This window comes from Mercenaria mercenaria, chromosome 9 (assembly GCF_021730395.1).
Source record: "Mercenaria mercenaria strain notata chromosome 9, MADL_Memer_1, whole genome shotgun sequence".
NCBI lineage: Eukaryota > Metazoa > Mollusca > Bivalvia > Venerida > Veneridae > Mercenaria > Mercenaria mercenaria.
This window is the reverse complement of record NC_069369.1, coordinates 35,849,546-35,876,065: the sequence shown is the minus strand read 5'-3', so window position 1 is coordinate 35,876,065 and position 26,520 is coordinate 35,849,546. Positions and strand designations below refer to the sequence as shown.

Genomic DNA, 26,520 nt, shown 5'->3' with positions numbered 1-26,520 from the left:
GAAACGAAACAGACCCTGTTCATGCCATGTAAACATTTGACTGTGTGACCTTGACCTTTGAGCTAGGGGTCTGAAAGTTGTGCATGACACATCGTCTTATTATGAGGTTCATTTGTGCCAAGTAATATTAAAATCCCTTGATGGATGACAGTTATGGACCGGACAGGAAAAAAACACTGTTGACCTTTGACCTCCAATTGTGACCTTGACCTTTGAGCTAGTGGTCCATGTTTTGCGCATGACACGTCGTCTCATCATGGGGAATATTTGTGCCAGATAATAATAAAATCCCTAAATGAATGACAGAGTTATGGACCGGACACGAAACAGACCCTGTTCATGCCATGTAAACATTTGACTGCCAAGTGTGACCCTGACCTTTGAGCTAGGGGTCTGAAAGTTGTGCATGACACATCACCTTATTATGAGGTATATTTGTGCCAAGTAATAATAAAATCCCTTCATGGATGGCAGAGTTATGGACCGGACAGGAAAAAAGCCCTGTTGACCTTTGACCTCTAATTGTGACCTTGACCTTTGAGCCAGAGGTCCGGGTTTTGTGCATGACACATCGTCTCATCATGGGGAACATTTGTGCCAAGTAATATTAAACAAGAAATATCTTTAAAAATGATGGTCGGCGAATTGTAATAAGGAAAGAAGTTTATGAATTTTTCATCTAACATTCATCTTTCATCTAACATTTTTCAAATTGCAAAACTAAACAACGCATTTTAACAATTTAAATGGTTCTCTTTTAATTTTTCGCAAAGGTTTCGTAGGGTTGCAATTTTGTTTCGTTTATCCTTAGACGAATAATTACAGCAGTAGTTTGATGAAGATTCATGAAGCAGTTCATGAGAAGAGGTCATTAAACGTGTTTATATTTTTAGCTAAATTGGTCCCTATCCCAATTTGTAACAAAATAGCAGGAGACCTTACGGTATTGTTACACATCGAGTTTGATAAAAATCCATTACATTTTAGTGGTTAATGCGAAGAAAGGCATATCAACTTTTAGCTATAGTGGTCCCTAACAGGGCCCAAGTTCCTATATAAATAAATTTGGAAGAGGACCTTATAATGATGCTCCAGACCAAGTATGACAAAGATCCACCAAGCTGTTCATGAGACGCTGTATACAGTCCTATGCACAAGGTACAATGTTCCTGAAAATATCTCTTTTCCAGCATTAAATCAGGATTTCACGGTACTGAGAAGATTATGATAAATCTAATTAATAAGGGCCATACATTAATTGGTACAGACTAGATTCATAATAGATATCAGTTTGTTTTTGCTGACACATCTCATTTCATATCTATTGCCATGCAGTTTTGATACTTCTGTGGGACCTGTTAGAAAATTATTTACTTTATATAAGTACAAAGAGTTTGAATAATATGTAACGAAGAAAAAATATAATGATTAATATTTTCGCAGCCCGTATATTAATAAACATAATTTTAAAATGTGAAAAGATGAACAAAGTGTTTATAATTTGGCATAGTAACCAGTTCTAATTTATGTAATAGAAATAACTCTAAACCCTAGACGGCGTGGACGGTAGCATGCAGCATTTCCAACACAATCAATGAACGGGCTCAATTAAACCGAGCCTGCAACATTTTCATTTTTGTCATTGTTTTTTTTAAAGATACTATAAGAGAGGTTGGGGTCATTTTAATGTAATGTTAAAATCAAACTAATAGCTTTAAATCAGTTAGTAAAATAATTGTTAGGGGACGAAAATCGTGTATGTGGACAGTGGCAGAAAAGTTAGCTAATATTTTAGCTCCAGCATGACAACAGACAATTAGTCTGAGAAAATGTCCCAAAAAATGAATTCTCTAAATTTCTGCTAAATATAATTCTTAAATAACACTTATTTATACATTTGATGTTTAAATGATTAGGCATTTTCTTAAATATTTCATAAAAAATACTGAATTGTGTCCTGGACATTCTGAGGAAGGTGAAAAGCAAACGTGCAACAGATATATTATTCTTTTACTTTGTGGCTCAAATAACTTGAACAATATGAATTATACATAGAATATTTTTTTGTTTTATTGTAAGATTGAAATTTATAAATAAAGTGTATGCTCTGTTCTGTTCAACCAGATGCAAAATTTTAAAACCATATATTGATAACCAGCGAATGCTATTTTTGATCATACATGTAAAACAAATTTTCTTTAATTTTCATGTTTTAACTAAATTTTACACACGCTTCATCTCTAGTTTCTTACGAGGAAAGGTTATAATGATATTTTTACTATATTCACAGTAAGAAAACATACAAATGAACATAAATGTGGCAGTTAATTAAAAGCAGTAGGGTAAACAGTATCACAGCTTTCCGCAGCCTACCCACTGTGAGATCATTGATCTGCAAGTGTTTTATTGCCTGTTAATTATTAATCCCTTATTATCAGGTATTATGCACATTAGTTACACTTGCTATTTTTTAGCAAGGCAGTGTATCTTGTGCAAAGGGGTATATAAAGGCATTTCTAGTTTTAGCTCTAGCAGCCCCTAAAAGGGGTCAAATGTCCCAGCTGAACAAAGTTGGTTGTGGGCCTAATAAAGATGCTACAAATCAAGTTTGATTAGAATACATGAGAAAAAATCAATTAAAGGATTTTTTTATTTATTATTTTTATTTATTTCTAAAATAGGCCAACTGATCCCGCTTTAACAAATGCATATTCGCTATTCATGAATCTTTGGACAATGACGTCACACCTATAAAAAAGTGAAGGTCAAGCAAAACATACAATTGTAATTATTTTAATATTTCTGTTTCAAAAGCAAAGATTGACCGTAGTCATATCACATAGATAAACTGTATGCAGCGTACCTTCATTTCAGTGTAATGAGATTCAGTCATTATATAGCATATACATAATAAAACAGATTTCAACTGAGTTCAATATTTGCATACCATACTAAAGAAAAATATTCATATATAATAAATCAGTTCAATAACTTATAACAAATATATCAAAGCAAACAAGTACTCATTTTAATATGCAATCTGAATAAGTCACAAAAGCAAGAAACCTTTTCATATACAGACGACAATTGTAACAAGGAAACTCTTTTAAAAAGCACTTCTCTACATAAAAGACTCTATCACACCCTTATTCATGTGATACGCAGACCGTATTCAGCTCTTTCTTTAATTTGATATATATTGGTATTTGAACAGGTTTTTATCATATTTATTAAACTTACTTATCATTTTGAGATATATCAATATTCTTGCTAAATATACTGAGCCAAAGTTAGCTTTAAAACTGTGAACAGCGTCGTTTAGGATAAACGCTTTGTCTACATTTCACTCAGCGTAGCACAATCAACAGAGTGAAAGAAATTGACACTCTCGTCCAATCAGGCAGAGTGTTGCATAAATCTTCCATTTTGATAAATTATCTATAATGCGTTATCAAGTAGTTTGATTTGCAAACTGAAGTCACGTGGCATAGGTAACGAATTCGTTCTTAGACGGCGTTCGCCGAAAAATCTCTTGATGAATGACAGAGTTATTCCGGACACGGAATTGCGGACGGACGGAAGGAATGACGGAATGACGGACGGAAAAGTGCATTCCTATAGTCCCCGAAACTGGTTTTCAACCAGTAGGGGACTAATAACTGATCCCTGAACTATGATGGTTAACTTAGTTCATTGTTAACTTAGTTCGTGGTCAACTTAGTTCTACTGTAGTATGCATATAGTCAAAGGACTCGACATCAATTTTGGAAGCAAACTGTACAAAAGATGTTTCTTATAACCTATACCTTTGACTACCTTAAATCAAATATTTTCATTTCATTGCAGTCACTGTCACTTCCACACAAGACAATTTTGTTCTGTTCTTCATAAAGGAGGAAAGCAGTTGGTTCCTCTACATGCTCCACAGTGAGATATCGTATTTCTCCAGTATTTGACATCAACAGGGTAAGCCTATCCCAGGTATTTTCGCAACAGACAACAACAGTTCCATCACTGGCAACAGCTAGTCCTCTCGGATAATTATCTTTCCAACATTTCGTTGTAGTCTTTACTTCTCCATCTAACCTTAATTCATACACTGCGTGCTTCAAATAATCTGACACATAAATACTCTTGGAATCTTTACTGAAAGCTACAAAACTAGGGGCCACAAATATACTTGCATCACTGACCTCATTCAGAATCTTGCCTTTCATGTTTAGTATCTGAACAGCCGGCGATGAACAGAAAGACACAACAATTATACCATTCTGATGATCAATTCCTCTACACCCTTTCCTTATTTTCAGAGTATGGCTTTTAGACAGACCATTTGTTGTGTCCATGAAAATAATTTCCCCTTTTTCTGGCATTGTTGCTGCAGCAATTTCTTCGTTGATCACAGCGACATCCCATGGTTTTGACGGTGGTTGACTAGAATATCTTGAGCTGATCTTGCTTTCTCGGACATTTAAAATTTTAACACAATCATTGTTACAGTCAGCAAGTAGAATTTCATCACAGGAAATCAAAGCCAATCCACTTATCCCGCAATTACCATCATCTTCAGCAGCTTTCACACTCAAAGTCTTCACAAAAATTGCCTTCTTATCGGCAAGATTCATTTTTTTTTCTTTCACCAGTAAATTTCACGCTCCGTGTAAAGCAGTTCAAAGAAAAGGTTTGGACGCCTTCGCAAAATCGAGGTCTTCGCAATGCCTTTCAGATTTTCGCTAAAAATTATCTTTATTGTTCATAATATAAACATTAGATTCTTAACCGTCTTAAACATGCCAAAATCAAAAAGAAAAACATGTCCGAGTAGGGAATCAAAAACCCGAACCGCCGTGGCAATAAAAATTTCCCTACGTTCTTGACCAATACACCATGGATGAACACGTACTTAGTGATCGTTGAATATAATTTTAAGCTTTATAATTAAGGCAGTTTACCTTCGGTATCCCGTTAGAAACGCTTTTCAATTTTGAATGGAAAAGTTAGTAAAAACTGGGAAGAAGATTTACATCAATATTTATATCAATGCTCCAGGTAGAAACAACTAATTCTATAATAATATAATCTGTCAGTTACAAAGTTATAAAGCCTTTTTAAGAGATATGACAATAATTTTCTGATAACTAAATCTTTTCCTTTTTTGTTGTTGTACTATGTGGACGTCAGTCTCAGTCACTGCTTTTGTTTGGCTTGCCAATCCGTTCAGTTGAAGTTTGTCTTGCAGACCACTTTTGCTAGCTGTATATGTCGCTGAATCATTTTCAATGTCATATTCAAAGTCTCTGTTAACCAGCTGATAATGAGCTCATGAATATAATCAGAAGCAGTATCCACAGCGCAGCTTTTTTCCCCTTTAATGCATTTTACCACCCAGCTGCAATGGTCGACTGTGAGCCATCTGGAATAATAACCCTTTTTTTAAATAGAAAAAAAATCGAGCGAGATTCGAACCCATAGACCAACATGTCTTGTGCATGTTTAGATCATGGGTTATTACAACCATGTGATCAGAACAATAACATCATAACAAACATTTATTTATTTATTTGGGTTTTACGGCGCACCAACACAGTATAGGTTATATGGCGCCAAACAGGACTACAAATGTTGGTTCCACATCTCATTTACATCGAAATAAAAACATGAGGTATGGAATCAAAATTTGCATACCTGCTGGAATCACAGAGTTACTGCAAAACCAAGTGTTAAGACCCTATTAGTCGCCTCTTACGATCATGCAAGGGTAAGGCAGTGGTTCCAATTCTTTTCATACACAGATCGTCCCAGAACCACATGGGGCTCATAACAAACATGTAACTAAACATGTATATAAACAAAATAGACATACATTTTATACAGTGTCATATAATAGGAATTACTAAGACAAAAAGGTTGTATTTTTTTAAAGGAGAATGACTATCTGACATTAGAGAAAAGAGTCTTACAAAATATAGCCAGTTTAACTAGTTCTTTTTTGTTGCATTTACTATTCATTAATTGTTTAATCATTTAGTTCAACACATCAAACGCTGAGATCACATAATGCAGTTTTAACGATTAAATTTTCATTGTATATAAGTGTACTTGATTTACTAACTTCACAATATTCTAAAGTGCAGTCACGACTCAATCTATATTTCTTGTGGTCAGGCAAGTCTGAATATGAACTGGTGACACTTCGTCGCCGGCTTTTCAGGATCATCTTCTAGACAAAAAGAACGAATGTCTCGTGACAAGTCTGCTGGTATACTATAAACGCATCACAACACAATGTGACCTGCCCCTGTAACTGTTTCTCTGTGCAGAGGGTATAATACCATTGTGGTGGCATTAGACTGACATCACTTTAAAGACCTTCTCCAGTCCTACCTTTTAACCTTAAATTGTCACTGAAAAAGCATATAAAATTCTATACCTGTGGTTTTGCGTGCTAAAGTGTGGCGCGTGGCCGTTAACTGTTACCTGTTGTAATAATGGGTTGCATACACACAATAGAATTTGAATAGCCGCGGAGCAGGGCTTTAAAACTCCATATTTATTCACTTTACAGTGTATACTGCGAGCCGCCAAATTAATATCTTATACGTGGATCGAATTCACAGTTCACTGTCTAGCCAGACTGACACCGCAGGTCTAAATCCGAGAATCTTTACACGAAGAAATCTCCATTTTTATTCACTTTTAAACTCTGCCATATAGTTCATAAAGTAGGTTTCATGAGAGATTTACCACTGACATTTTATTCAGCAAACTCTAATGCATGATCAATTGATAAATCGATTTTTAAAGCGTAATTGATTAAAATGTCGGCATTACTAACTGGTAGTAAAACTAACTGTAAGCATTACGATAGGTAAAATCAGCCTGTATAATTATTCAGTGATTCAGTGAGTTATTGTAATCATAATCATGGTAATATTCGTCTTCAGGGTACTGTGCATGTCCCCTCTGGAACATCGTCGCACAATGTTCACTCATGAACACCGTATCTTATATTTTCACTCATGGCTATGTCACTCGTGAAAATATTGCATCGAAATATATTTCAATCTTACACTGAACCAAACAAATTCCCTCATGAAAGATCATTTTAAATCGTAAAAATTATATTTGTAAAACTGAAACTGAATAATTTGATTAACCCTTACTGCTGCAGGCGAATTTAACAGCCTTTGCAAACAGCTTGGAACCAGATCAGAAGCCGATTAAATCGGCGTCTGATCAGGTTTCAGCGGCTGTTTGTTACTCTGACAATATTTCTTCCAATTTTGGAGCAAATTGAATGAACTTTACAATTTTGGCAGACGACATTTCCAGCAGACGACAATTTATCTAGCATGCTAAAGGTTAAACGCCGTAACCGTTTGGTATAAATATGGTGCTGGATATAGTTACTCTGAAAATTTCAGCTGTGTACCATTATACAGTACTAGTGTGAATAGTACCATAACGTATTGCATACCAGTTTGGTATAAGTATGGTACTAGATATAGTGTGCATACACACTGCACATGAGTGAATATTTTAAACTTCTGGTACTCAAAAGATAAATATACTGAAATGATAGATACAGTGTGACCTACATGTCTTAAAGTGAAGATAAAAAGAAGTTTTAAAATACGAATTGAATTATAAAAGATAACCATGCCGTTTGATTTTAGTGGAAAGAAGGTCCTTGTTACAGGAGCAGGAAAAGGGATAGGACGAGGGGTTGCTATTGCATTGAGTGAAAGTGGCTGTAAAGTATACGCCCTTAGTCGGACAAAGTCAACACTTGATACATTGGTGGAAGAACATCCAAGCATTGTGCCTATTGTAGCGGATTTATGTGAATGGGACGATACGAGAGAAAAGTTGGAGAAACTAGAAGTTTTGGACGGTTTGGTGAATAACGCCGGAATAGGAGGGAATGAATACGAGGCTGTGGATTGTCCGAGGGAATACATTTGGAAAATACTGGACAATAACTTGCTTAGTGCAATAAACTGTACACAAGTAGTTGCAAAGAAAATGATAGAAGCCAATAAGAAAGGATCGATCGTTAACAATTCAAGCACCGGAGGTATAGCTGCTTTCCCGAAAGGATTACCCTATAACGTGTCTAAAGCTGGAATGGATATGGTTACAAAGCAATTCGCACTTGAGCTCGGACCTCATGGAATACGAGTAAATTCTGTGAATGCAGCACTAGTTAACACTCCACTTGTTCAAAATATGATCAAGGAAGGAGAGCTATCAGAAGAGTCCTGCACCTCTAGGATACCAATGGGCAGAATCCTTCAAGTTCAGGAGATAGTCGGTCCAATTCTGTATTTACTGAGTGAACATTCATCAATGGTTACAGGGCAGATGCATGTTGTCGACGGCGGTGCCATGTCAAATATTACAGTTAAAGTCAAATGATTAATGTCAATAACCATCAAAGAACGAAAACAAAAAAGGAAATGTAAAATGTGAATCATTGAAGATTAACATATTTCATGATTGCAGTTTGTAAATTATGTACACTTCAAGTAAATACAATTCAGAAATGATGACTTGGTCGTATTTTTTCTTTAGCCTGGGCAAAGGTTTTAATACATGTCCCTGAATGCAAAACTGCCATTGGCCGTTCAGAGAAACACCAGCCGGATGCATGTTAGAAATTGCAGTTTTACAATCTCAGACTGACCCCGGTTTGTTTATTATGATTTATATACTAAGCGTATATTAGTATATATAGCTAACCCCTGAATGCCATGAGGGATACTCGTCAGTTATGATGGCTTCACCGTTGGACATACCCTTAAATAAATTGACTGAAACAAAAACAGAAATTCTCTTGCGATTTAAGACGAGTTCAATTAATGCTTCTGCCTTTCTAGCAAGTTTTTGTTTTTGAAAAAGGTGGGAGTCATAACAATTTGCAGCGTCCTTCCGTCAGTCAGTCTTCGTGTATAAAGGACTTCAAATAACTTGCCACAAATGTTTTCCATAACGAGATCGTGTTGCTTACAAGCCCTAGTATCACAACTTGAGGTCAAACGTTATCAGGTTCTGTCTGTACGGTCCATAACCCTGCCATTCATCAAGGGATTTCATAACTACTTGGCACAAACTTTCCCCATAATAAGGTGACTTGTTGCCCGCTGGATCCAGACCCCTATCTCAAAGGCCAAGGTCACATTTAGGGGTCAAATAGATAAGGTCATTTTTGTCCATTCAATAACTTAACTGTTGAAATAACTTGACACAGTCACCATAACAAAACACATGCAAGTCCTTCATCTAAAGCGCAACGGTCAATGTCACATTTAGAGATAAGAGATTTTTGGTCATTTGTGGCTCGACTTTTGTGCAAGCTTTCGAATAGTAAAGCTTCTGTTTTCACCCTTTCGTCGGCGTCCGCATAATAAAAGTTTTTCATGCAAGAATGTTTCTAAAAAACTATTGCGCAAAACTAACTGCTTTCAGACTTCACACGTGTAAATGATTTTTTTTGCGCTTCGGAAACTGTTCCTTTATAATTGTTATTAAAATTGGACTGGTGTCTAGCTATTTTAATTAGTAATATTCGTACATTTTAAAATATTCAGGAACGCAATAGTATATAATGATTAAACTGGGATTCATTGTGAATATTTATAAACATTTTTGTAACCATGGTAACAAACCCAGCATGCAAGGAAGTTGAAAGTTCCTTTTTTGTTAAATTCAGTGTATGCAATAACAACGTAAGATATGATTGTCAAATCATTAAAATATTTTTGCACTTATACAAAATAAATAAATAAATAAAAAAAAAATAATAAAAAAAATAGGCCTATAGATATATGAGCCGCGCCATGAGAAAACCAACATACTAGTATTGCGTTTGCGACCAGCATGGATCCAGACCAGCCTGCGCATCCGCGCAGTGTAGGTGGTCAGAATCCATGATGTTCGCTAACGATTTCTCAAATTGCAATAGGCTTTGAAAGCGAACAGCATGGATCCTGACCAGACATGCTGGTCCCAAACGTACTATGTTGGTTTTCTCATGGTGCGGCTCATATACACTGCCCGACAGTTACGATAATAAATATGGGACCCATATAGGACCCTACTAGGAAACGTAAGAACCAAAGAAATATATTAAAATTCATAGAAAAACGATTGTTTATACTAGTGTCAACACTTATAGGCTTAAAAGCAAGACATTGGTGTATCACTTCACTGAGACATTGTATATGGGTCCCGCATGGGTCCGATGTTTGCAAATACTTACAATATGGGACCCAGAAGGGGCCCTAAACATGTTTCTTTTGAAACCAAAGAAAATGTACAAACATTCGAAGAAAACATACAAACTATAAAAACGAATTTCTATACTATAGCGACACCACTTAAACTTAAAATGAATACATTGGTACTAAGTATATCACATCGCTGAGAATGATTGTATATGGGTCCCATATGGGCCCGATGTGGGCTAATACTTACAATATGGGTCCCAGATGGGACCCGTATGGTACATTTGCCTAGATATAGCCCATATGGACCCCATATAGGCTTGTGCGCTGGGAAAGATCCGTCTCTTTACACATTTTATCTAATAGTTACACATGTATCCTGGTATTGGTTTACACACTATTCAGTTAATTTTGAGAAACAGAACTATGTACCGAAGGGTGATGCAAAAGAAGTGAGTACAATTCTTTATATTCGTCAATAATATTATGGTTAAAAGACTGACGTGCTTATAAAATATCTATTTTAACATAATTAGCTTTTTTAATCTGCATTTTTCTTTAAAATACCTCATATTTACAATGTCGGATTAGAAAATGTTGACAATATTTTAAATTGCTTCCATTAGTTATTATGTTAGTACATGTACTTTATTTATAAAAAACTGTTTTACATTTGTATTTCATTTACGGGAAAATGATAAATGATAATTAAAAAACACTCGAATTTAATATATTTCACGTGATACCACAGACAATTGGGCTCAAGACTCCCCCACCCACCCCGCATTCCCCCGCCCCTAGTTAAGTTTAGCGAATACTTTTTAACATTTTAATATGTACTGAGCATAGGTGACGATCATAAAACGCATTGTGTAACAATTTCAGCGTGTTTCAAAAATGCATTTTTCTTCCACAGATGCTCTTAAAATAAGCTTACTGGGTGGGTCGGGGAGTCTTTACCCCAAGTATCTGTGCGTGATACCAGGTCCAGTGGTTTAGCCGTGTTAATGATTTTGAGAACTAAGCTATTAAATTGCGACTCTCTAGCTGATTACATATTGGACTTACTATGTAACTTAGACAAAATACGATCACAGATCTATGAAATAAATATCAGAAAGTACATGCTGAATACAAGTGCTAGATGTGCAAAAAAATCAATACCTAAAATACTAGTTCTTTATCCGTTGGATTATGGTTGGAATTCACATTTCAAAAAGATGATGTCTTATTTTTTTCTTGTCATAAATACATCGTTATAATGCACGACAAAGATGTCTTTTAAGGCTTTAACAGATGTCATAAAGACGTCCCCTAAAGACTTGAACGCACCTTCCAAAAATAACAAAAAGTACGTAAAAAAGGCGTCTCCAAAAGACGTGTCCAAAAACAACAACAAAAAAGACGTCATAAAGACCAAGAAAAGACGTATTTTGTTTGCTGGGAAGGGATTCAGTATATGTAGGTATTACTGTGATACAGCTTGGTAGGTAGGTGCACGCAAAACTGTTACAACAAAGGGTCGTAATCCGCACAAAAAAAAGAATCATTCAACAGTTATCTTACTTAGGTATGTAACTATAAAACAGCTTTGTGAAAAGTTTAAATCCTGTATATGTAATAGTTGTTACTGGTATATGGCTTGACAGTTAGATGAACGAAAAACTTCTACCAATTTTTGTAGGTCGATAAAAGGCAATAATTTATATTGAATTCAACCAAGAGTTACCTACCATAGCTATGTATGTAGGTTTAATGGCTGGGAAGCGTTAGTTGTGTGAAGTTTCAATCCAATACAAGCCATGATAATACTGTGATATGTATGGAAGCCCTGGAGGGAAAATTGATTTCCGTACTTCCCACTTCTGACTTCTAACTTTTGCACTTCTCACTTCCAACTTCTTGACTTCTACTTCCTACTTCTAACTTCCGCACTTCTGACTTCTAACTTCCACATTTCTGACTTTCGACTTCTGATTTCCAACTTCAACACTTTTTACTTCCAACTTCTTGACTTCTTATTTCCTTCTTCTAACTTCCGCACTTCTGACTTCTAACTTCCGCACTTCTAACTTCCAACTTCCTGACTTGCGACTTCTGACTTCCAACTTCAACACTTCTTACTTCCGACTTTTTGACTTCTTACTTCCCTCTTCTAACTTCCGCACTTCTGACTTCTAACTTCCTGAGCTTCGACTTCTGATTTCCAACTTCCACACTTCTTACTTCCGACTTCTTGACTTCTTACTTCCCTCTCCTAACTTCCGCACTTCTGACTTCTAACTTCCACACTTCTGACTTCTAACTTCCTGACTTCCGCACTTCTGACTTCCAACTTTCCCTCTTTGGAAGTCGGAAGTTAGAAGTGTGGAAGTTGGAAGTTGGAAGTAAGAAGTCAGGAAGTTGGAAGTCAGAAGTGCGGAAGTTAGAAGAGGGAAGTAAGAAGTCAAGAAGTCGGAAGTAAGAAGTGTGGAAGTTGGAAATCAGAAGTCAAAAGTCAGGAAGTTGGATGTCAGAAGTGCGGAAGTTAGAAGTCAGAAGTGTGGAAGTTAGAAGTAGGAAGTAGGAAGTAGAAAGTCAAGAAGTTGGAAGTGAGAAGTGCAAAAGTTAGAAGTCAGAAGTGGGAAGTACGGAAATCAATTGTCCCTCCAGGGCTTCCATAGATATGGCCTTCACTCAAAACCTTTACCACATTATGACACCGACGACAACACCGACGCCCAGGTAGGTAGAATAGTATCCTCTATTCTACGAGTACAAATGTACTAAAAAGAAACGTTACGGTAAATAAATTCACCTGCAGTTCGTATAAAAGATAAAAGTTACGTATAGCAAAATCACAGATAACAGTGTAACCTACATTTTTTAAATGGCCAGATTAAAGGGGCGTTTTATGATGAAACATCGAAATAACAATGCCGTTTGATTTTAGTGGAAAGAAGGTCCTTGTTACAGGAGCAGGAAAAGGGATAGGACGAGGGGTTGCTGTTGCATTGAGTGAAAGTGGCTGTAAAGTATACGCCCTTAGTCGGACAAAGTCAACACTTGATACAATGGTGGAAGAACATCCAAGCATTGTGCCTATTGTAGCGGATTTATGTGACTGGGACAATACGAGAGAAAAGTTGGAGAAACTAGAAGTTTTGGACGGTTTGGTAAATAATGCTGGTATGGCAGGGCACGAATACGAGGCTGTGGATTGTCCGAGGGAATACATTTGGAAAATACTGGACAATAACCTGCTTAGTGCAATAAACTGTACACAAGTAGTTGCAAAGAAAATGATAGAAGCCAATAAGAAAGGATCGATTGTCAACAATTCAAGCACCGGAAGTTTAGCTGCTTTCCCGAAAGGTTTACCCTATAACGTGTCTAAGGCTGGAATGGATATGGTTACAAAGCAATTCGCACTTGAGCTCGGACCTCATGGAATACGAGTAAATTCTGTGAATTCAGCACTAGTTAACACAGCGCTTGTTCAAAATATGATCAAGGAAGGAAAGTTGTCAGAAGAGACCTTCACCTCTAGGACGCCAATGGGCAGGATCCTTACACTTCAGGAGATAGTCGATCCAATTCTGTACTTACTGAGCGAACATTCATCGATGGTTTCAGGGCAGATGCACGTTGTCGACGGCGGTTGCATGTCAAATATTACAGTTAAGGTATAATGAATAGGATATTGCTATACATAGGGTCAGTAACCGACAAAGAACGGAAACAAAACAGGAATGTGCGGAACACTGTTATCAACCGAAGTACATGTTTCATATTTGCAGTATGAATATTCAGTGTAATGAATACACGGACATTAAAACATTTATACTCTAGTTTTAACCAAAGGATTCATTTTACACTAAAAAACACTTAAAGATTTAGGTTTTTGTTTTCATCGAAGGACAATCAACATTATTACCCTAATCAAATAAAAGACAAGTGACTGTCATTGGTTTGTGTTATATATGAGAATCTGGCGAACGGTACAGAACTTCCTCAGTCCCTGCAAATGCGTGTTTTAACCCCTAAATTTATTTCAATATTCCTTTATACACAAGTAGTACGGATATGAATAATAACCACATTAGACTCTCATCTTTAAAGTGTGAAAAATCAGAGATGTAGGTGACCAGGTAAAAAGAAAATGGAAAGACTGATATATGGATAGACCGCAAGTGTGACATTGTCCTTTCGCTTCGAGATAAGGACCTATTTAACCCTTAGCCTGCTGGTGGCAAGTGATTCTGCCTTTGCGACCAGTGGTGCAGAGTGGTCCTTCCGTCAGTCAGTCTTCGTAACGCAACCTTTCAAATAACTTGGCACAAATGTTTCTCATAACGAGATCGTGTCGCTTACAAAACCTAGTACCACAACTTGAGGTCAAATGTTAACAGGTTCTGTCTGTACGGTCCATAACCCTGCCATTCATCAAGGGATTTCATAACTGCTTGGCACAAACTTTCTTCATAAAAAGGTGACTTGTTGCCCGTGGATCCAGACCCCTATCTCAAAGGCCAAGGTCAAATTCAGAGGTCAAATATATAGGTCATTTCTTGTCCATTCAATAACTTAACTGTTCAAATAACTTGACAGTCACCAAAACATTTAAACACATGCAAGTCTTTCATCTCAAGCGCAACTGTCAATGTCACATTTAGAGGTAAAAGATGTTTGGTCATTTGTAGCTCGGCTTTAAAATTAGTGAACTTTTTCGAATAGTAGAGCTTTTGTTTTCACCCTTTCGTCGGCGTCGGCATCCGCATAATAAATTTTATCATGCAAGAATGTTTCTCAAAAACTATTGCGCAAAACTGCTTTCAGACTTCACACGTGTAAATGATATTTTCTTTTTGCACTTTGGAAAATGTTCCTATATAACTATTAAAATTGGACTGGTATCTAGCTATTTTAATTAGAAATATTCATACATTTTAAAATATACAGGAACGCAATAGTATATAATTCACTGGGAATATTTATAACACATTTTTGTAACCATGGTAACAAACCCAGCACGCAAGGAAGTTGAAAGATCCTTTTTTGTTAAATTCAGTGTATGCAATAACAACAGAATCCATGCTGTTCGCTAACGATTTCTCTAATTGCAATAGGCTTTGAAAGCGAACAGCATGGATCCTGACCAGACTGCGCGGATGCGCAGGCTGGTCTGGATCCATGCTGGTCGCAAACGCACTATGTTGGTTTTCTCATGGCATGGCTCATATACACTGCCCGAACAGTTACGATAATAAATATGGGACCCATATAGGACCCTTCTAGGAAACGTAAGAACCAAAGAAATGTATTAAAATTCGTAGAAAACATAGAAAAACAATTGTTTATACTAGTAACAACACTTATAGGCTTAAAATCAAGACATTGATGTAACACTTCATTGAGACATTGTATATGGGTCCCACATGGGTCCGATGTTGGCAAATACTTACAATATGGGATCCTTCTGGGAAACATGTTTCTTTTGAAACCAAGAAAATGTACAAACATTCGAAGAAAAGGTACAAACTATAAAAACGAATTTCTATACTATAGTGACACCACTTATAAACTTAAAATGAATACGTTGGTACTTAGTATATCACATCACTGAGACATTGTATATGGGTCCCATATGGGCCCGATGTGGGCAAATACTTACATTATGGGTCCCATATGGGCCCGTATGGTACATTTGCCTAGATATAGCCCATATGGACCCCATATAGGCTTGTGCTCTGGGAAGGATCCGTCTCTTTACACTCTCTTTTATCTATTACGCTTGTATCCTGGTATTTGTTTACACAATATTCAGTTAATTTTGAAAAACAGAACTATGTGCAGAAGGGTGATGCAAAGACTGGCGTGCTTATAACATATCTATTTTATCATAATAAGCTTTTTTAATCTGCATTTTTTTAAATACTTCATATTTACAATGTCGGATTAGAAAATGTTGACAATATTTTAAATGCTTCCTTTCGTTATTATGTTAGTACCTGTTTTTACATTTGTATTTCATTTACGGAAAAATAATAAATGATAATTAAAAACACTCGAATTTAATATATTACACGTGATACCACAGACACTTGAGCTCAAGACTCCCCCACCCACTCCTCTCTCCTCCGCCTCTGGTTAAGTTTAGCGAATATTTTTTAGCATTTTAATATGTATTGAGCATAGGTGACGATCATAAAACGCATTGTGTAACAATTTCAGCGTGTTTCAAAAATGCATTTTTCTACCACCAAGTGTCTGTGTGTGATACCAGGTCCAGTGGTTAAGCCGTGTTAATGATTTTGAGAATTAAGCTAGTAAATTGCGCCTCTCTAGCTGATTACATATTGGACTTACTATGTAACTTAGACAAAATACGATCACAGATCTAAGAAATGAATATCAGAAAATACATGCTGAATACAAGTGCTAGATGTGCAAAAAAATCAATACCTAAAATACTAATTCTTTATTCGTTTGATTATGGTTGGGATTCACATTTCAAAAAGATGATGCCTTATTTTTTTCTTGTCATAAAGACATCGTTATAATACACGACAAAGATGTCTTTTAACAGATGTCATAAAGACGTCTCTAAAGACGTGAACGCACCTTTCAAAAACAACAAAAAATACGTAAAAAGTCGTCTCCAAAAGACGTAAAAATACGGTTTCCAAAAACAACAATAAAAAATACCTCAGAAAGACGTCATAACAACAAAAAAATAAAAAGGCTTCGAATAACTTGGCACAAATGTTTTCCATAACGAGATCGTGTCGCTTACAAGCCCTAGTTTCACAACTTGAGGTCAAATGTTAATAAGTTCTGTCTGTACAGTCCATAACCCTGCCATTCATCAATGGATTTCATAATTACTTGGCACAAACTTTCCTTATAATAAGGTGACTTGTTGCCAGCTGGATCCAGACCCCTATCTCAAAGGCCAAGGTCACATTTAGAGGTCAAATATATAAGGTCATTTCTTGTCCATTCAATAACTTAACTGTTCAGATAACTTGACACAGTCACCAAAACATTTAAACACATGCAAGCACTTCATCTCAAGCGCAACGGTCAATGTCACATTTATAGAGATAAAAGATGTTTGGTCATTTGTGGCTCGACTTTTGTGCAAGCTTTCTAATAGTAGAGCTTTTGTTTTCACCCTTTCGTCGGCGTTGGCGTCCGCATAATAAAAGTTTATCATGCAAGAATGTTTCTAAAAAAACTATTGCGCAAAACTGATTTCAGACTTCACACGTGTAAATGATATTTTTTGCACTTCCGAAAATGTTCCTATATAATTGCTATTAAAATTGGACTGGTGTCTAGCTATTTTCAAAATGGTGTAATTACTTTTAATTAGTAATATTCATACATTTTAAAATATTCAGGAAAGCAATAGTATAATGATTAAACTGGGATTCATTGGGAATATTTATAACACATTTTTGTAACCATGACAACAAACCAAGCACGTAAGCATACATGGAACCTATATGGGTTACCCATATGGGACCCAGATGGGTTTTGCAAATAATTTTGGCATGGGTCCCATACGGTATGTACTATATGGGACCAATGTGGGTCCCTTATGGGTCCCATATCGTATATAGTATGGACCGTTTATGGGCGTTCTGGGATTGTGTGAGTCTTATTAGCTCGACTATTCGAAGAATAGGGGAGCTATCCTACTCGCCCCGGCGTCGGCGTGAGCGTTAGCGTGAGCGTCACACAAATGTTAAAGTTTGCGTACCACCCCAAATATTTTCAAAGTCCATTGAGATATTGCTTTCATATTTTGCCTACTTGTTTACCATCATGACCCCAGTCTGTAAAAAAGAGGAGGCAACTCTATCAAGCATTTTGACTGAATTATGGCCCCTTTTCGACTCAGAATAAATTTTAAAGTTTGCGTACCACCCCAAATATTTTCAAAGTCCATTGAGATATTGCTTTCATATTTTGCATACTTGTTTACCACCATGACCCCAGTCTGTAAAAAGGAGGAGGCAACTCTATCAATCATTTTGACTGAATTATGGCCTCTTTTCGACTTAGAATATGCTTATTGTAAAGTTTTACTCATAGCTTATATTATACTATCAAGCACTGAGAATAGTCGAGCGCGCTGTCCACTGACAGCTCTTGTTTTTATTGATATTGTCAACAGGCTCCGTAACATTGTAGCTGCTCATGTAGTTGTTTCCGGGTCACTATGGACTGTTTTATTCTCCTGATCTGATTGCACCCCCAAGACACTTCATCACAGATTCTTAGTAAAGGCATTCTGAAAAGTGGGGAAAAAAATGCCAGTCTGTGTCAGTAAAAATTATGACTATTTGCCAAATATCATGATATATTTGCAAGCATTTTACTTGTTTCTAAGAATATAGATGGCAAATCTACAAGATAAAAGAGGTAACCAAGTACGCATCTGAGAGATAGATTTGTACAGAACAAGAAAAAGGGTAAATTTGCATTACCATGCCATTAAAGTAAAAAGAAATGCTTTTTAGACTTTGGACACAAACGTTGTACATTTGTCCAGAACAAGCCCAGATGTAGCCCGTAAGGGTCCCATATAGGCTTGCCCACAAGGGTCGTGAAAACACACGAAAAACATTTTTTCGGTGTGTTTATCAAAGCTGTTTCCAACATTTTAAACAAAATACTTCATTCAGCTATTTGTAAAATTTAAACTTTTACCTGTTTAAGAACCGCGAGGGTTCTTGCTGAAATGATAAATCTATCACCAACCAAACTATGTCGCCATTTTGGACCCATCATGAAAAAAAATCTAATTATTTCTGAATTGCAATCTGAATAATTGCTGAATATTTCCGAATTTGTCTGAAAATCATTTCTTTGCTTATTTCTGAATACTTGCTTAAATAAGCACGATTCAGAAAAAAACCCAGAAAACTTCAGACATCAATTCAGAAATAAATTCAGAAATATTCAGACATTATTCAGAAATGTCCAAACATTAATTTAGAAATATTCAGACATAATTAAGAACTATTCTGACATAATTCAGACATCAGTTCAATCACATTTAGAAAAATCTTTAACATCAATACAGAAATATTCAGCCATTCAGAAAATCTCTGACATCATTTCAAAAATAATCAGAAAGATGTTCAGAATTTCACAGAAATATATGGAAGCTAGATTAAACATAATCTAAGAATTGACCTGTCATGATGCCTAAGACATGTGTGAAGTTTAAAAGCATTTTGATTTGTAGTTTTTTTGTGAAATCTGCTTACATGCAAAACTTACTCGATTTTTTTTAACTTAAATATGGGCATAATTTTGACAACATAAAAGCCAGAGAATTGTCAGTCAAGCCTTGGTGCTTGGGCCATCTGTGCTTGAGCGAATGATGTTTCACATTATGTAACTTGTCCATGGTGTGAGATCATCTCAGGAAGCCGAATACGTGTGTGAAGTTTGAAAACATTTGGCCCGGTAGTTTTGGAGAAACCTTCCTTGAAAAAGTTTATCGATGCGGACGCCAACACTGATGAAAGGGTGACAAAAAAGTTAATAAAGCCAAAAATTCAGAAATATTCGGCCATATTTTCTGAAAAATTCAGATATGCTAAGACATCAGTTCAGAAATATTCATATTAAATCGGCACAATTTTGAACCAACTTGGACTGGCTGAAAGCCCACTGTTACCCTTATTGTTTATGTTTATTGATTACTGCCAAATCAAAGTGCCATGTAACTTAGCTAAGTTCTTGGTTTCACTATTTATCTTTTTTTATCTTTGAATTTGACTTGCCTAAAGACTTGTTAAAATTAGCAGATGAATGCCAACCTCTTGTACTTACGTTTTGCAAATGACTGCATCATAGAACAGTTTGCATCCAAGGTTGACTATATAAATCTTGCTGCTATCTGCATTTAACACTGAAACAAATCCGTCTTGAAATTAAAACAAAGCTTACCAGGCAGCTATTTTAGAGAAAAAGAGCGGGAAATTTGCTGCAGCTTACAACATGGACAATGTGATTAATCAGTACTTAAATAATACTCTAAATATAACAAATAGCATGCCCTTGTAATTGTAATCCCCAAAGATAATTATATTATGGAATATTGTTTGTCAGCAAAAACAATCCTACAAGTTTGATATTTCTTTTTGTTTATTAATCAGTGAGGTAGGCCTAAGCGAGTGTCCTTACGATTTTTTTTCTGAATATTTCTTAAAACTTCTGAAATTTCTGAAAACTTCTGAAACATTTCTTAACATAGAATCTACGTAATGCTTAAACATATCTGAACATTCATAAACACTTGCTCATATTACTTTTATCTTCTATCCTCCGTAAGTAATAAATACCATTCCATCAAGTTACTTTTTGCTGAGAATTAAATAAAAATGTTTTCTATTTTGATAGTTAAGCACCATAATAGAAAAATTCAGAGGTAACTTTAAGGAGTATTTAAATATAACAATTGTAACATTGTGGAAGTCTACATATAAGAAATGTGCTTGGAAGGGTCTTGAAAGGCTGTACTATATAATAATGATTATGGACATATTAAATGCACCGTGTAAATCTGTATTTGATTTTTTTTTTCACTTTTTTTTTGAAAATGTAATGAATTTGTAAAAAGTGTATGCATATTCTGTTGTGTATAAAAATATTTTTGAAACTGTCAATTCAGAAATTCATAACAAGAAATAGTTTTAACTTATTTCTGATATGCATTTCAGTAGAAGTTTAGAAAAAAATGATCATCTGAAATATCCAGAATTTACTTAATCTTTCATGAATATTTCAGTAAAAGTTCAGAAAAATACATCTTCTGAAACAATTAGAAATCATTTCTGAAACGTTCAGAAACATTTCAGTAAAGGTTCAGAAAAATCATCTTCTGAAACTATCTGAATTCATTTCTGGATCTTTCAGAACAAGTTCAGAAACATTCAGTACAAGTTCAAAAACATTTAGAAATGTTCAGTACATAAACTCCCTGTTCAGAAATATGCAGACTGCTAAAAACTGTTCAGACAGGGTTCAGTCTATATTCAGAAATTTTCAGACATGTTTCAGAAATATTAAATAAAATAATTTCATTAGGGACGTTATGCTATTCAAAATTGTGTCAAATTCAAATAATCTCACGATATTTATTTTTTTAGTTGTTGAAAGTTCCTTTCTTGTTAAATTCAGTGTATGCAATAACAACGTAAGTTATGATTGCCAGATCATTAGAATATTTTTGCACTTATACAAAATAAGTAAACAAAAACAAAAATATAGATATATACACTGCCCGAACAGTTACGATAATAAATATTGGACCCATATGGGACCCTTCTGGGAAACGTAACTTTTGAGATCAAAGAAATGTATTAAAATTCGTAGAAAACACAGAAAAACGATTGTTTATACTAGTGTCAACACTTATAGGCTTAAATCAAGACATTGATATCTCACTTCACTGAGACATTGTATATGGGTCACATATGGGTCCGATGTCGGCAAATACCTACAATATGGGACCCAGATGGGACCCTTTTGGGAAACACCAAAGAAAATGTAAAAACATTCGAAGAAAACATACAAACTATAATAAAGAATTTCTATACTAGTAACACCACCTATAAACTTAAAATGAATACATTGGTACTAAGTATATCACATCGCTTCAAGACATTGTATATGGGTCCCATATGGGTCCGATGTTTGCTAATACTTACAATATGGGTCCCATATGGCAACCGTATGGTGCATTTGCCCAGATATAGGCCATATGAGCCCCATATAGGCTTGCGTGCTGGGAATGGTCCGTCTCTCTACACATTTTATCTATTAGTCACGCCTGTATCCTGGTATTGGTCTACGCAATACTAGTATTCAGTTAATTTTGAGAAACACAACTATGTACAGAAGGGTGATGCAAAAAATGTAAGTACAATTATACTTTAAACATTATTATAACTTAATAATTATATTCGTCATTAAAAGACTGACGTGCTTGTAAAATATATATTTTAACATAATTAGCTTTTTTAATCTGCATTTTTCTTTAAAATATCTCATATTTACCATGTCAGATTAGAAAATGTTGATAATATTTTAAAAGCTTTAATTAGTTATTATATTAGTACTTTATTTATCAAAACTGTTTTTACATGTTTATTTCATTTACAGGAAAATGATAATTAAAAAAACACTCCAATTTAATATATTTCGCGTGATACCACAGACACTTGGGGTCAAGACTCCACCATCCACACCACTCTCCTCCGCCCCTGGTTAAGTTTAGCGAATACTTTTTAGCATTTTAATATGTACTGAGCATAGGTGGCGATCATAAAACGCATTGTGTAACAATTTCAGCGTGTTTCAAAAATGCATTTTTTACGATCAATGCTCTTAAAACAAGCTTATTGGGTGGGTGGGGAGTATTGAACCCGTGTTTGTGCGACCACAGATCTATGAAATAAAGTTCAGAAAAGACATGTGATTACAAGTGATAGATAAGTGAAAAAATCAATACCTAAAATACTATGACTTTTTTCTTGTCATAAAGACATCGTTATAATACACGACAAAGATGTCTTTTAACAGATGTCATAAAGACGTCTCTAAAAGACGTGAACGCACCTTTCAAAAACAACAAAAAGTACGTAAAAATGACGTCTCCAAAAGACGTAAAAAGACATTTCCAAAAACAACAACAAAAAAGACGTCATAACAACCAAAAAAGACGTACTTTGTTTGCTGGGAAGGGATTCGGTATATGTAGATATTACTGTGATACAACTTGGTAGGTAGGTGCACGCAAAACTGTAACAACAAAGGGTCGTAATCCGCACACAAAATATCATTCAACAGTTATCTTACTTAGGTATGAAACAATAAGAGAGCCTTGTGAGAAGTTTAAATCCAGTATATGTACGAGTTGTTACTGGTATATGGCTTGACAGTTAGATGAACGAAAAACTTCTACCATTTTTTGTAGGTCGATAAAAGGCAATAATTTATTTTCAACCAAGAGTTACCTACCATAGCTATGTATGTACGTTTAATGGCTGTGCGAAGTTTCAATCCAATACAAGCATTTTGAACGATAATGCTGTGATATGGCCTTCACTCAAAACCACATTAACACCGACGACAACGCCGACGCCCAGGTAGGTAGAATAGCATCCTCTATTCTAGGAGTACTCAAAGAAACTTTACGGTAAATAAATTCACCTGTTCGTATAAAAGATAAATGTTATGTATAGTGAAATCACAGATAACAGTGTGACCTACAATGCCGTTTGATTTTAGTGGAAAGAAGGTCCTTGTTACAGGAGCAGGAAAAGGGATAGGACGAGAGGTTGCTATTGCATTGAGTGAAAGTGGCTGTAAAGTATACGCCCTTAGTAGGACAAAGTCAACGCTTGATACATTGGTGGAAGAACATCCAAGCATTGTGCCTATTGTAGCGGATTTATGTGACTGGAACAATACGAGAGAAAAGTTGGAGAACCTAGAAGTTTTGGACGGTCTGGTAAATAATGCTGGTATAGCAGGGCACGAATACGAGGCTGTGGATTGTCCGAGGGAATATATTTGGAAAATACTGGACAATAACCTGCTTAGTTCAATAAACTGTTCACAAGCAGTTGCAAAGAAAATGATAGAAGCCAATATAAGAGGATCGATTGTCAACAATTCAAGCAACGGCAGTTTAGCTGCTTTCCCGAAAGGATTACCCTATAACGTGTCTAAGGCTGGAATGGATATGGTTACAAAGCAATTGGCACTTGAGCTCGGACCTCATGGAATACGAGTAAATTCCGTGAATGCAGCACTTGTTAACACATCGCTTGTTCAAAATATGATCAAGCAAGGAAAGTTGTCAGAAGAGACCTTTACCTCTAGGACGCCAATGGGCAGGATCCTTAAACTTCAGGAAATAGTCGATCCAATTCTGTACTTACTGAGCGAACATTCATCGATGGTTACAGGGCAGATGCACGTTGTCGACGGCGGTTGCATGTCAAATATTACAGTTAAGGTATAATGAATAGGATATTGCTATACATAGGGTCAGTAACCGACAAAGAACGGAAACAAAACAGGAATGTGCGGAACACTGTTACCAACCGAAGTACATGTTTCATAATTGCAGTATGAATATTCAATGTCATGAATACACGAACATTAAAACATTTATATAATAATGGTTTGGTCTTATTTCTTCTCTAGCTTTAACCAAAGGATTCATTTTACACTAAAAAACACTTAAAGTTTTAGGTTTTTGTTTTCATCGAAGGACAATCAACATTATTACCCTAATCAAATAAAGTGACTGTCATTGGTTTGTGTTATATATGAGAATCTGGCGAACGGTACAGAACTTCCCCAGTCCCTGCAAATGTGTGTTTTAACCTATAACTTTATTTCAAAATTCCTTTGTACACAAATAGTACGGATATGAATAATAACCACATTAAACTTTCACCTTTAAAGTGTGAAAAGTCAGAGATGTAGGTGACCAGGTAAAAAGAAAATGTAAAGACCGATATACTTATAGATCGAAAATATACCAAGTGCTTTCTGGAATATGGACCGGTGCTTGAGGATACTGTTGTTGTTTAAGGATATTCTTACAGCAAAAGATGTGCAACAATTTCTAGCCTATTATTCGTTGAATCTCAGATGTTTGCTTCATGCATGTTATAGCCTAGAAAAGACCAGGCACCACCTTTGACCGCATGTGTGACATTGTCCTTTCGCTTCGAGATAAGGACCTGTTTAATGTGCAACACAGACAGTCACAGTGGAGATAATTATTTCAGTGAAACAGTCCGAGCAAGATCAGAAATGATTTTGATTTTGGCCCGTCCTATTTCCAGTCCGGAGATCAATATAACCTTGACCTTTGACCCCCAACATAATGGACTATATCCACTGGCAATCATCCTACGAAGTTTGGTCTGTAGATCAAAGTGTTCTTTAGTTACTGAGCTGAAACTGTGTTCAGTTTTAAGGTTACTGCTGACCCTAAAAACATATCCTATGAAGTGTAAAGGCAGACGGCCAAAGGATTCTCAAGTCACTGTGCAGAAACTATTTTCAGACTCAAGATCACTGTGACCGTGACCTTTGACCAAAACAATAGGGTTATCCAATGAGAACATGCAATCATCCTATGCAGTTTGACGACTGTAGGCAACAGCCTTCTTTAGTTATTGAATGGAAACTGTTTTCAGTATCAAGGTCACTGTGACTTTGACCTACTGATCCACAAAACAAAAACTGTCGTCTGATGACAACAGGCAATCATCCTTGCCACTGTGAGACCAAGAATTCTCTAGTTATTGGTTGGAAACCAAATGGTCCAGTAATAAACAGCCACACAATGAGCAAAACAACACATCACCTCTTCTTCGAAGGAGGTCATATTAAATATTTATAAATTAACAGCTTTCTATAGTTCTTTTTAAGTTGCACTCCAGGGTCAACTAGTTGGTTGACTAGATATTGTGTAAAATGCAATATATACTCACTTCATTTGAATTTGAAGAAAACTGTGGAAACTGAAGTAGCAGTAAATAACAGCTCCGCCAAGCGGGGCAATATACGCCCGAAGGGTTATATCAGAGGAGGATGGGAGCAAAATTTAAAGAACTTAACTGTTGAAGCCCAAAGGACAGGAAGAACAAAGGGAAGAAATTCCAAAAAAAAAATTTATGTCGACAGAAAAAAAAATTGTAAGTCCACAAAAAATATCCTTACCAGGTATAGATATGTTAAAATACACCTAAAAATTGGAGGTACCATCCATGTTGTACCACTGAAAAGTGGTCTCGGTTTTTCCCTATGACCAATAATAAAAAAGTTACAAAATAAGCTATTTATAGTAACATAAAAGGGAGGTAATTCAATAAAAAATCATTGTAAGTGAACAAAAAAGGGATCTGCTAAATAAAAACAAGAGCACCGCAATGAGTGCAATATACACATGAGAAAAAAGGCATATGACCTTTGACCCCTAAGTTTGACCTTGACCTTGAAGCGAGCCATCCGAAACATGTGCTCTGCAAGTCGTCTCAATGTGGTGAACATTTAAGCCAAGTGTCTCTGAAATCCTTCAAGGGGTTCTAGAGTTATAGAGTGGACACGAAATTGCTAACGGACAGACGGACACCAGCGTCGTAACAAAATACGTCCCTTTGGGCGTATGAAAAGGGGGAGTTGTGGTCTAGTGGTTAAGGTGTCTGCTGTTCAACCCAGGGTGGTGGGTTCGAGCCCCACTGGGGTCAAGACAATGACTTCT

At 35.9% G+C, this 26,520-nt stretch overlaps 4 protein-coding genes across 4 annotated transcripts; 3 read left to right on the top strand and 1 right to left on the bottom strand.

Moving 5' to 3' along the window:
- Nucleotides 1-3,812: 3,812 nt before the first annotated feature.
- LOC128559258 (uncharacterized) lies at nt 3,813-4,625 on the bottom strand. Its single transcript, XM_053550509.1, has one exon. It carries the CDS (start codon nt 4,623-4,625, stop codon nt 3,813-3,815), a length of 813 nt encoding a protein of 270 aa, XP_053406484.1.
- Nucleotides 4,626-7,557: 2,932 nt separating this feature from the next.
- LOC123546118 (L-xylulose reductase-like) lies at nt 7,558-8,549 on the top strand. Its single transcript, XM_045332307.2, has one exon. It carries the CDS (start codon nt 7,660-7,662, stop codon nt 8,416-8,418), a length of 759 nt encoding a protein of 252 aa, XP_045188242.2. The 5' UTR covers nt 7,558-7,659; the 3' UTR covers nt 8,419-8,549.
- Nucleotides 8,550-13,141: 4,592 nt separating this feature from the next.
- LOC123547893 (carbonyl reductase [NADPH] 2-like) lies at nt 13,142-13,897 on the top strand. Its single transcript, XM_045335138.2, has one exon. The coding sequence runs from the start codon at nt 13,142-13,144 to the stop codon at nt 13,895-13,897; it is 756 nt and encodes a 251-aa protein (XP_045191073.2).
- A 9,608-nt stretch (nt 13,898-23,505) lies between these two features.
- LOC123546116 (L-xylulose reductase-like) lies at nt 23,506-24,261 on the top strand. The gene has a single exon (XM_053550508.1). It carries the CDS (start codon nt 23,506-23,508, stop codon nt 24,259-24,261), a length of 756 nt encoding a protein of 251 aa, XP_053406483.1.
- Nucleotides 24,262-26,520: the final 2,259 nt, after the last annotated feature.

What these genes read in the sequence shown, in the direction of transcription:
- LOC123546116 (XM_053550508.1), top strand. Translation starts at nt 23,506, where the DNA reads ATGCCGTTTGATTTTAGTGGAAAGAAGGTCCTTGTTACAGGAGCAGGA.
- LOC123547893 (XM_045335138.2), top strand. Translation starts at nt 13,142, where the DNA reads ATGCCGTTTGATTTTAGTGGAAAGAAGGTCCTTGTTACAGGAGCAGGA.
- LOC123546118 (XM_045332307.2), top strand. Translation starts at nt 7,660, where the DNA reads ATGCCGTTTGATTTTAGTGGAAAGAAGGTCCTTGTTACAGGAGCAGGA.
- LOC128559258 (XM_053550509.1), bottom strand. Translation starts at nt 4,625, where the DNA reads ATGAATCTTGCCGATAAGAAGGCAATTTTTGTGAAGACTTTGAGTGTG.